Source organism: Haematobia irritans, chromosome 1 (genome assembly GCF_050003625.1).
Source record: "Haematobia irritans isolate KBUSLIRL chromosome 1, ASM5000362v1, whole genome shotgun sequence".
In the NCBI taxonomy this organism is placed as follows: Eukaryota; Metazoa; Arthropoda; class Insecta; order Diptera; family Muscidae; genus Haematobia; species Haematobia irritans.
This window is the reverse complement of record NC_134397.1, coordinates 172,926,191-172,938,397: the sequence shown is the minus strand read 5'-3', so window position 1 is coordinate 172,938,397 and position 12,207 is coordinate 172,926,191. Positions and strand designations below refer to the sequence as shown.

The 12,207-nt window shown below is 37.0% G+C and overlaps 1 protein-coding gene across 4 annotated transcripts in view; it reads left to right on the top strand.

The window, feature by feature from the left end:
* Nucleotides 1-220: 220 nt before the first annotated feature.
* The window catches only part of f-cup (leucine rich repeat containing flyers-cup), a 41,992-nt gene continuing 30,005 nt past the window's right edge, over nt 221-12,207 (top strand). Inside the window, exons 1-3 of one of the 4 annotated variants that reach the window (XM_075292131.1) lie at nt 221-377; nt 556-1,059; nt 5,358-5,861. In XM_075292131.1, coding sequence (XP_075148246.1) covers nt 5,705-5,861 — 157 coding nt within the window. In that variant the 5' untranslated portion in view covers nt 221-377; nt 556-1,059; nt 5,358-5,704. Of the gene's footprint in view, nt 405-555; nt 1,060-5,020; nt 5,205-5,357; nt 5,862-12,207 lie in introns of those variants that run through there. The other 3 variants (XM_075292133.1, XM_075292132.1, XM_075292134.1) reach the window with 3 other exon arrangements.

Below are 12,207 nucleotides of genomic sequence, written 5' to 3'. Positions count from 1 at the left end.
CTAGTATCGTGTTTGACTATTTTTTCTTTGTGTGTAAATACCATTGATTTACCAAATTCTAAAAGAACATTGCCCAAATCGTTGCTGCTGGAGAATTGATAATACCTGCTTATTTTGCATTGAAAAATATTAAAATCTGGCAACGCTCAGAAAATATTTCTATTAAAACTTATCGATAACAACAAACGTCAATATAAAGCAACAATAAAAATGATTGTAATTTACGAAATAGAAGATAACAACAAATAACAAAAGCACTTTATTCATTGTAATTAACGGTCAAGCATCGGAGTAACAACAACGTAGTGTCGGTCAATCGTCGTGTTCCGCGGTCCAATATTGAATTGTTGTGTTTGTTTCCTTCCGTTCGGCATGGGGTATGTCTTCGACAACTAAACTCATATGTGTGTGTGTTTTTAATTTTATACCCTAGTTTGTGACCCCCTGATTTAAGGGGGATGTGGGATGATAACAGTGAAATTATGAAGGCAAATTTTTGTTTTTATTTTTACTAAATTGATTTTTCAATTTTGCTGATGTTTTTGTTTTTTTTAGTTCATCAACACCATAACGACGGCATGTTTTTGCTGGTCTGAAATTTAAATTACCTTTGGAATGTATAAATTATTCGTGATTTTTTTCGGCAAATAACAGGGGCAAGGGTATATATAGAAAAAATCGACTACAACAACCAATGACATCAACTATAATTGCTCTAAATCTTCTGTGCTTAAAGTGAGAAAGTGAAAAATACTTAAAAAAAAGGAAAATAATAGAAATAATCTAAAAGATAAATTTAATTCAGTGTTATGCCCTTATCCCCTCCATTTGTTTCCCCTAACCCAATAAAATAATAAAACAATTGACCTTGCTATAGCCCGGAGACATCATCAATTAACACCATGCGTCGTCATTCCCAACGTCCAACATTGAAGAACCTTAACCCAGTGTTCCATAAACGAGAAAAGTCCGAGGACAATAGTGTTGTTTCTGATAAATTATTAAAATTGGCCCGGAAATCGGGTGCTTTAAATTTATCAGGAAGGGGGCTGGCCACTGGTGAGTATAAAGTAGAACTGGTATTGTAATTAGACTCAGAATTTCGATTTTTTTCCTAATTTGGAAATAATGATTTTTAGTTTAGTTTATTTTTTTCCGAATCCAAATCGCAAACCCATACATGGATTCCATTTCTATAAAAAATCAACAAAAAATAGGATTAACATTAAAAAAAACTTAATGGAAAAAAGTAATGTAAAATACGAATACAATAATAAATCCATGCAATAACAAGTAAGGAAAGTCTAAAGTCGGGCGGGACCGACTATATTATACCCTGCACCACTTTGTAGATCTAAATTTTCGATACCATATCACATCCGTTGGGTGCTATATATAAAGGTTTGTCCCAAATACATACATTTAAATATCACTCGATCTGGAAGAATTTGATAGACTTCTACAAAATCTATAGCTTCAAAATTTAAGTCGGCTAATGCACTAGGTTGGAACACAATGTTAGTAAAAAAAAAATGGGAAACATTTGAATCTGAAGCAATTTTAAGGAAACTTCGCAAACGTTTATTTATGATTTATCACTCGATATATATGTATTAGAAGTTTAGGAAAACTAGAGCCATTTTTACAACTTTTCGACTAAGCAGTGGCGATTTTACAAGGAAAATTTTGGTATTTTGGCCATTTTTGTCGAAATCAGAAAAACATATATATGGGAGCTATATCTAAATCTGAACCGAGTTGAAACCACATGTCAACCAAGTTCAGTTCTTCCATTTTTGGCAACAAAAAGTTTGTTAGCATCGAACGATAGCGATCGCCATTCACCGTAACGTTGCGTCCAACAGCATCTTTGAAAAAATACGGTCCAATGATTCCACCAGCGTACAAACCACACCAAACAGTGCATTTTTCGGGATGCATGGGCAGTTCTTGAACGGCTTCTGGTTGCTCTTCACTCCAAATGCGGCAATTTTGCTTATTTACGTAGCCATTCAACCAGAAATGAGCCTCATCGCTGAACAAAATTTGTCGATAAAAAAGCGGATTTTCTGCCAACTTTTCTAGGGCCCATTCACTGAAAATTCGACGTTGTGGCAGATCGTAAGTCTATTCATGATGAAATGTCAAAGCATACTGAGCATCTTTCTCTTTGACACCATGTCTGAAATCCCACGTGATCTGTCAAATACTAATGCATGAAAATCCTAACCTCAAAAGAATCACCCTTTAGCTTTCGCCCGATTTACACTCATATGACCACAGAGGCCAATTTGTTGCTCCGATTTAGTTGAAATTTTGCACAGGGAGTAGAATTAGCATTGTAGCTATGCGTGCCAAATTTTATTGAAATCGGTTCAGATTTAGATATATCTTCCATATATAGCTTTCGCCCTATTTACACTCATATGACCACAGAGGCCAATTTTTAACTCCGATTTAGTTGAAATTTTGCACAGGGAGTAGAATTAGCATTATAGCTATGAGTGCCAAATTCGGTTGAAATCGGTTTAGATTTAGATATAGTTCCCATATATACGTTTTTCCGATTTCGACAAAAATGGTCACAATACCAACATTTTCCTTGTAAAATCGCCACTGATTAGTCGAAAAGTTGTAAAAATGATTCTAATTTTCCAAACTTCTAATACATATATATCGAGCGATAAATCATAAATAAACTTTTGCGAAGTTTCCTTAAAATTGCTTAACAGTTAAATATTTCCCATATTTTTTACTAACATTATGTTCCACCCCAGTGCATTAGCCGACTTAAATTTTGAGTCTATAGATTTTGTAGAAGTCTATCAAATTCTGTCCAGATCGAGTGATATTGAAATGTATGTATTTGGGACAAACCTTTATATATAGCCCCCAACACATGGTATCGAAAATGTAGATCTACAAAGTGGTGCAGGGTATAATATAGTCGGCCCCGCCCGACTTTAGACTTTCCTTACTTGTTCAGTTTTAGAGGAGGTCTCCCTACCCGTCCAATATCGAAAAATGATATAGCGTATATTGTGCAGACGTCCCAGAAAATCCCATGCAAATTATAAGTCCAATTTTTAATCAAAAGGACATGGGGTGGCCCCACTTCCCTTCCGACTATCACAAAATCAGATATCTATTATAATAATATAACCTACCCCACATCCTCTGTAAGTTTCAAGTAAATTGGAAAAGTTCAATTGTTTTGCGGTATGTACTTGAGGAGAAAATTTCAGGCCCCCTCCTCGATCAAATATTGAAAAACAAACGCCCCCTTTGAACCTTCCCTGAAAATTTCAAGCAAATCGAATAATTTTGTTCCAATTTTCAAAAAGTCGGCAAGGGGGAGGTCCCGTCTAAATATTAAAAATCAGGTTCCCCATAATAAATGCAGCACCTCACGGCATGTTCTCTGTAGACCTCAAGTAAATCAGAGCATTTTTTGGTTTTTTACTGTAGTTTAACCAAAAATCGTATAAGGGGTTGGTCCACCTCCGCGACCAAATATCGAAAAATAAAGTAGCGGGTCTTTGTCTAGACATCACCCCTAATCTTCCTTGGAAATTTCACCCAAATCGGAGAATTTTGGGCCAATTTTGAAAAAGTCGGGCTAGGTGGATGTCCCCCTCCCCCACCAGATATCAAAAGATCAGGTACCCTATTTTCACGGGAGCCACCGTGGTGCAATGGTTAGCATGCCCGCCTTGCATACACAAGGTCGTGGGTTCGATTCCTGCTTCGACCGAACACCAAAAAGTTTTTCAGCGGTGGATTATCCCACCTCAGTAAAGCTGGTGACATTTCTGAGGGTTTCAAAGCTTCCCTAGGTGGTTTCACTGTAATGTGGAACGACGTTCGGACTCGGCTATAAAAAGGAGGTCCCTTATCATTGAGCTTAACATGGAATCGGGCAGCACTCAGTGATAAGAGAGAAGTTCACCAATGAGGTATCACAATGGACTGAATAGTCTAAGTGAGCCTGATATATCGGGCTACCACCTAACCTAACCTACCCTATTTTCACCACATGATTACATTCTACGTTCTTCGGACATTTTTCATGTGAAAAAATAAAATTATTTTATAACAAAAGCAACTGCAATGAACTCAAATTATAAATTTTTGTATGTAAAAAAAGATTTTCCCGCTTTTCGTTGAAACTTTTCTTGCATTTTCTTTGCTATAAACCTCACAGAGCCCGAGGCCTTCCCAACGAATGCATAACCGTGGAATTCGGTTCGTGCGTTCTGGACTTGCATCAAAGATGGCGCTGTATATAAAAGAAGTTTTTTCCGCTTTTCCGTTGAAACTTTTCTTGAATTTTCTTTGCTATAAATTAGAGATCCACCATTAATTTGATTAAAGAAATGTTTGTTTTTATTATGAAAATAAATATGTTTTTGCTAATGTTTGGCGAACATCACTTTACATGAAAAGATTTGTGCCTCCCAACCAGAAAAAATCAAAGTTGTTTTGATCTTATGCCACCACGTCCCAGCAACACGCGAACATGACCTTATACTAACGGATTTGTCGCTGCAACGTGTTGTGTCGCAAGGTTTATCCGACCCTATAAGGTGCCCTTAAGATTCTTTACAAACACAGACATTACGTCCGGATAAATTTATAGTCTGGACGGCACATTAAGAGTCTATGGTAGCGATGGGGATAAAATAGATCTTTGAAATGATGGCAGGGTCTGTCAGTTCTCTGTATTGGCTCTAAAGTCTTATTTCATACTAATAAGTTAGGTAAATTTTATGCTTTACTAGTTCAGTTTTGTATGTTTTACTAGTATCGTGTTTGACTATTTTTTCTTTGTGTGTAAATACCATTGATTTACCAAATTCTAAAAGAACATTGCCCAAATCGTTGCTGCTGGAGAATTGATAATACCTGCTTATTTTGCATTGAAAAATATTAAAATCTGGCAACGCTCAGAAAATATTTCTATTAAAACTTATCGATAACAACAAACGTCAATATAAAGCAACAATAAAAATGATTGTAATTTACGAAATAGAAGATAACAACAAATAACAAAAGCACTTTATTCATTGTAATTAACGGTCAAGCATCGGAGTAACAACAACGTAGTGTCGGTCAATCGTCGTGTTCCGCGGTCCAATATTGAATTGTTGTGTTTGTTTCCTTCCGTTCGGCATGGGGTATGTCTTCGACAACTAAACTCATATGTGTGTGTGTGTTTTTAATTTTATACCCTAGTTTGTGACCCCCTGATTTAAGGGGGATGTGGGATGATAACAGTGAAATTATGAAGGCAAATTTTTGTTTTTATTTTTACTAAATTGATTTTTCAATTTTGCTGATGTTTTTGTTTTTTTTAGTTCATCAACACCATAACGACGGCATGTTTTTGCTGGTCTGAAATTTAAATTACCTTTGGAATGTATAAATTATTCGTGATTTTTTTCGGCAAATAACAGGGGCAAGGGTATATATAGAAAAAATCGACTACAACAACCAATGACATCAACTATAATTGCTCTAAATCTTCTGTGCTTAAAGTGAGAAAGTGAAAAATACTTAAAAAAAAGGAAAATAATAGAAATAATCTAAAAGATAAATTTAATTCAGTGTTATGCCCTTATCCCCTCCATTTGTTTCCCCTAACCCAATAAAATAATAAAACAATTGACCTTGCTATAGCCCGGAGACATCATCAATTAACACCATGCGTCGTCATTCCCAACGTCCAACATTGAAGAACCTTAACCCAGTGTTCCATAAACGAGAAAAGTCCGAGGACAATAGTGTTGTTTCTGATAAATTATTAAAATTGGCCCGGAAATCGGGTGCTTTAAATTTATCAGGAAGGGGGCTGGCCACTGGTGAGTATAAAGTAGAACTGGTATTGTAATTAGACTCAGAATTTCGATTTTTTTCCTAATTTGGAAATAATGATTTTTAGTTTAGTTTATTTTTTTCCGAATCCAAATCGCAAACCCATACATGGATTCCATTTCTATAAAAAATCAACAAAAAATAGGATTAACATTAAAAAAAACTTAATGGAAAAAAGTAATGTAAAATACGAATACAATAATAAATCCATGCAATAACAAGTAAGGAAAGTCTAAAGTCGGGCGGGACCGACTATATTATACCCTGCACCACTTTGTAGATCTAAATTTTCGATACCATATCACATCCGTTGGGTGCTATATATAAAGGTTTGTCCCAAATACATACATTTAAATATCACTCGATCTGGAAGAATTTGATAGACTTCTACAAAATCTATAGCTTCAAAATTTAAGTCGGCTAATGCACTAGGTTGGAACACAATGTTAGTAAAAAAAAAATGGGAAACATTTGAATCTGAAGCAATTTTAAGGAAACTTCGCAAACGTTTATTTATGATTTATCACTCGATATATATGTATTAGAAGTTTAGGAAAACTAGAGCCATTTTTACAACTTTTCGACTAAGCAGTGGCGATTTTACAAGGAAAATTTTGGTATTTTGGCCATTTTTGTCGAAATCAGAAAAACATATATATGGGAGCTATATCTAAATCTGAACCGATTTCAACCAAATTTGGCACGCATAGCAACAATGCTAATTCTACTCCCTGTGCAAAATGTTAACTAAATCGGAGTTAAAAATTGGCCTCTGTGGTCATATGAGTGTAAATCGGGCGAAAGCTATATATGGGAGCTATATCTAAATCTGGACCGATTTCAATAAAATTTTGCACACTTAACTGCACTACTAATTGTACTCCTAGTGCAAAATTTCAAACAAATTGGGCCAAAACTCTGGCTTCTAGGACCATATTAGTCCATATCGGGCGAAAGATATATATGGGAGCTATATCTAAATCTAAATCGATTTCAACCAAATTTGGCACGCATAGCTACAATGCTAAATCTACTCCCTGTGCAAAATTTTAACCAAATTTGGGTCAAAACTCTGGCTTTTAGGGCCATATTAGTCCATATCGGGCGAAAGATATATATGGGAGCTATATCTAAATCTGAGCAAATCGGTATAAAACTCTGGCTGCTGGGTCCATATTAGTGCATATCGGGCGAAATATATATATGGGAGCTATATCTAAATCTGAACCGATTTCTTCCAAAATCAATAGGGTTCTATCCTGACCCAAATTGGGAACATGTGCCAAATTTGAAGGCGATTGGACTTAAATTGCGACCTAGACTTTGATCACAAAAATGTGTTCACAGACAGACGGACATGGTTATATCGACTCAGGGACCCACCCTGAGCATTATTGCCAAAGACACCATGTGTCTATCTCGTCTACTTCTGGGTGTTACAAACATCTGCACTGTTCCACAGTGTGGCGCAGGGTATAAAAATTAATTGATTCTATTAATTTTTGTTTCAATTAAAAAATTTGTTGAATCAATTAAATTTTTTAATTGAATATCTTTTAAAACTCAATTAAGACTTTAATTGGAAAAATTTTCATGAAAATTGTGGGAATTTTCAATTATCAGGTAATATTCGGTAACGCTGTCCTTTTGTGAAAGAAATTGTTTATGATTTGTTTTTTGTTTTGGGGAGTATTTAGCGACTCTTATTGGAGAGTCTTATTGGGGAGTCTTATTGGGGAGTCTTTGGAGACTTTTATTGGAGAGTCCGTAGAAAGTCTTTGGATACTCTTATTGGGGAGTCTTTCGAGACACTTATTAAGAAGTCTTTGGAGACTCTTATTGGGGAGTCTTTAGAGACACTAATTGGGTAGTCTTTGAGACTCTTCGTGGGGTGTCTTTAGAGACTCCTATTGGAGAGTCTTAGGAGACTCTTATTGGGGAGTCTTAAAAGACTCTTATTGGGGAGTCTTAGGAGACTCTTAGTGGGGAGTCCTTACAGACACTTCTTGGGGAGTCTTTAGAGAGTCTTTGGAGGCTCTTATTGGGAAGACACTTTTTAAGGAGTCTATATAGACACTTATTGGGGAGTCTTTGGAGACTCTTATTGGAGAGGCATTAGAGACACTTCTTGGGGAGTCTTTGGAGACTCTTAGTGGGGGTCTTAAGATGTCTACAGAGACACTTTTTATGGAGTCTTTAGAGACACTTCTTAAGGAGTCTTTAGAGGTACTTCGTGAGGAGTCTTTGGAGACTCTTATTGGGGAGTCTTTGGAGACTCTTAGGGTGGTCTTTAGAGACTCTTATTGGGGAGTCTTTAGAGGCACTTCTTAAGGAGTCTTTAGAGGTACTTCGTGAGGAGTCTTTGGAGACACTTCTTGGGGAGCCTTTAGAGACTCTTGTTGGGGAGCCTTTAGAGACTCTTACTGGGGAGCATTTAGCGACTCTTATTGGAGAGTCTTATAGGGGAGTCTTTGGAGACTCGTATTCCCCAATAAGACTTCTTAGTCTTTGGAGAATCTTATTGGGGAGTCTTTAGAGACTCTTATTGGAGTGTCTTTAGAGATACTTGTTGGGGAGTCTTAGGAGACTCTTCTTGGGGTGTCTTTAAAGACTCACATTGGAGATTCATTAGAGACTCTTATGGGGGAGACCCCTTTTGGGGTGCCTTTGTAGACTCTTATTGGGGAGTCTTTAGAGACTCTTATTGGGGAGTCTTTAGAGACTCTTATTGGAGAGTCTTTAGAGGCACTTCGTGAGGAGTCTTTGAAGAATCTTATTGGGGAGTCTTAAAAGACTCTTATTGGGGAGTCTAAGGAGACTCTTATTGGGGAGTCTAAGAAGACTCTTAGTGGGGAGTCCTTACAGACACTTCTTGGGGAGTCTTTAGAGAGTCTTTGGAAACTCTTATTAGGAAGACAATTTTTAAGGAGTCTAAATATATAGACACTTATTGGGGAGTCTTTGGAGACTCTTATTGGAGAGGCATTAGAGACACTTCTTAAGGAGTCTTTGGAGACTCTTAGTGGGGGTCTTCTTAAGATGTCTACAAAGACACTTCTCAAGGAGTCTTTAGAGACTCTTATTGGGGAACCTTTGGAGACTCTTAGGGGGGTCTTTAGAGACTCTTATTGGGGAGTCTTTAGAGATACTTATTGGGGAGTCTTTATTGCCAAAGACACCATGTGTCTGTGGGGAACCCACATACTACTTGGTTAAAAATCGAGTAGGTTTTCAAATAAGAATTGTGACAACTAAAAAATAAATTTTCATTCTGTACATTTTTTCAACTTCAGAAGTTTAATAAAATAAAAAATAAAATTTTCTTATCAGATAATTTTATAACTGGTGACCCCGAACGTTTTCAAATGTCACGAAGAACAACAAGATCATCATCTGGACCAACGGTACCAAACGGATCAGTACCCAACGTTCAATTCCTCACAACAACCCCAACAATGAGCGCTGTAAAACTACCAAAATTTTGGAAACTTAATGCTCCTCTTTGGTTTGTTCTCGCCGAGGCCCAATTTACACAACATGGCATCACAACTGAATCAGCCAAAATGTTCAACGCTATCGCTGAAATGGACCAAGAGATCTTAACAATAATTAGTGACATTGTTTTAAATCAACCGGAAAATGGATACCAACAGATTAAAAAACGTCTGATTGATTATTTTGCCATATCAGAAGAACAAAGAATCCAAGAACTTTTAACGAGTACAGAATTTGGCGACAAAAAACCCTCCCAAATGCTACGTGAAATGCGTAACCTTGCTAAAAATGACGTATCGGACGAATTTTTAAAAACACTTTGGTTAAATCGGCTCCCATCACACTTACAGGCTACACTCATAGCATCACCGGCTTCACTCGAAGAACTCTCAAAACTAGCCGACAGAATCGCCGAAACCCCTAGCTTTTCCGAGTCAATCGTTACTAGACAAACATCTAGTCAGATAGAAACTCTGAAAAGACAAATATCGGAATTAACTACGATGGTAAGAGAGCTGAAATCCAATCAAATTTCAACGAGTAAAAACACATCACGAGTAGAGGGTAGAGAATCATCACGATACTGCTATTATCACCAAAGATTCGGTATTAATGCTCGTAAATGCAAACAGCCTTGCAGTTTTCAAAATAATACGGGAAACGCAGAAGCCGGTCACTAAGCGGCGCTAGTAATCGGCGACCTTCAACAAGCCGCCTTTTTGTTTTTGATAAAACACTGAAACAAAAGTTTTTAATTGATACTGGAGCCAACATTTCAGTAGTACCAACGTCATTTTTAAAAAATCCCAAATCATCAAAATTCAAACTTTTCGCAGCAAATGGAACGGCAATTACAACGTATGGAGATATTGTTTTGAGTCCTACGTTCGGTCTCAAAAAGAATTTTACGTGGAAATTCATTGTTGCCGACGTTAGTCATCCCATTATCGGCGCAGATTTTTTAAAATATTTTGGTCTGACCATTGATCTAAAAAGAAAAAAATTGACTAATAAGGAACAACAATTTGAAATTATTGGTAAGTTGCTAAATTTATCCTCGTATTCCGAAGTTAGGACGCTTATAAACTCATCGCCATATCACGAAATCATGTCAAAATTCCCTGATCTAACAAACCCAACTTCTACAAAGAACGTCAAACACTCAGTTCAACATGTTATTGAAACTAAAGGTTGCCCAGTTGCAAGTAAACCCCGCCGCCTACCACCAGATAAACTTGACATCGCAAAAAAAGAGTTCAAGTTTATGATGGAACAAGGACTTTGTCGTCCTTCAAAAAGTTGTTGGTCTAGTCCACTACATATGGTTCCCAAGAAAAATGGAGACTGGAGACCATGTGGGGACTACAGACGCCTCAACACACAAACAGTTCCTGACCGATACCCAGTACCGCACATACACGACTTTGGTCATGGTCTAAACGGAAAAACAATATTTTCCAAAATAGACCTAGTTCGGGCGTACAATCAAATACCAGTGGCACCAGAGGATATTCCAAAAACAGCAATAATAACACCATTCGGGTTGTTTGAGTTCATGTTCATGACGTTTGGCCTCAGAAATGCTGCTCAGACTTTTCAGCGGTTTATGCACCAAGTCTTAGAAGGACTGGATTTTTGTTTTGCATATTTGGATGATATACTCGTAGCATCAAACAGCAAACAAGAACACCTAAAACATATAGAGATTTTATTTCAACGACTAAATGACTTCGGCGTCGTTATCAATGTCGATAAATGCATTTTCGGGTCACAACAAATCGAGTTTCTGGGACATCTAGTTTCTGCTAAAGGCATCCGACCACTGTCCGACAAAATAAAGGCAATTCGTGATTATCCACTACCACAAAATGTCAAGGATCTTAGAAGATTTCTCGCTATGGTAAACTTTTATAGAAGATTTATCCCAAATGCAGCAGAAACACAAATTCCTTTAATAGAACTCCAAAAAGGAAACAAAAAGAATGATAGAACACCCATCAAATGGTCAGATTTATTAAAATCAGCATTCGAAAAATGCAAACAAGATTTATCGAATTGCACAACACTTACATTTCCCTCAGAAAACTCCAAAATTTGCGTAATGGTAGACGCTTCTGAAACAGCTATAGGTGGCGTATTACAACAACTTACATCAAATGGCTGGAAGCCATTAAGCTTTTTTTCACGTAAGTTAACCAAAACTCAAAAAAAGTATTCAACATACGATAGAGAATTGCTGGCCGCGTACACCGTTGTAAAATATTATCGCTACATGCTAGAAGGCCGTGAATTCATAATATTTACCGACCACAAACCACTCACTTTCGCCTTCACGAAATCCTCAGACAATGCCTCCCCTCGACAGGTCCGTCAATTGGATTTTCTAGCCCAATTCACTTCTGATATAAGGCACATAAAAGGAAAAGAAAACATAGTAGCGGACACACTATCGAGAGTAGCTACAATCAACCTTCCATCGCCTATAGACTTAGAAAAATTATCTGAAAGTCAAGGAACTGACTCAGAGTTACAACAACTCCTCAAGGATAGCCAGTCAACCTCCTTAGTGCTGAAACCGGTTCCAATTCCTTCAGATAAAAAGAATATTTACTGTGATTTTTCTTGCGACAACGCCAGACCATATGTCCCAAAGGACCTACGCCGTGCAATTTTCGATTCCATTCACAACTTGTCACACGCAGGAGTTAAATCGACAATTGCTATGATAAAGAAACGATTCGTATGGCTGAATATGAAAAAACAAATAAAATCGTGGGTTCAACAATGTTTGGCATGTCAACGTTCCAAAATACATCGGCATACACGAAGTCAACCAGG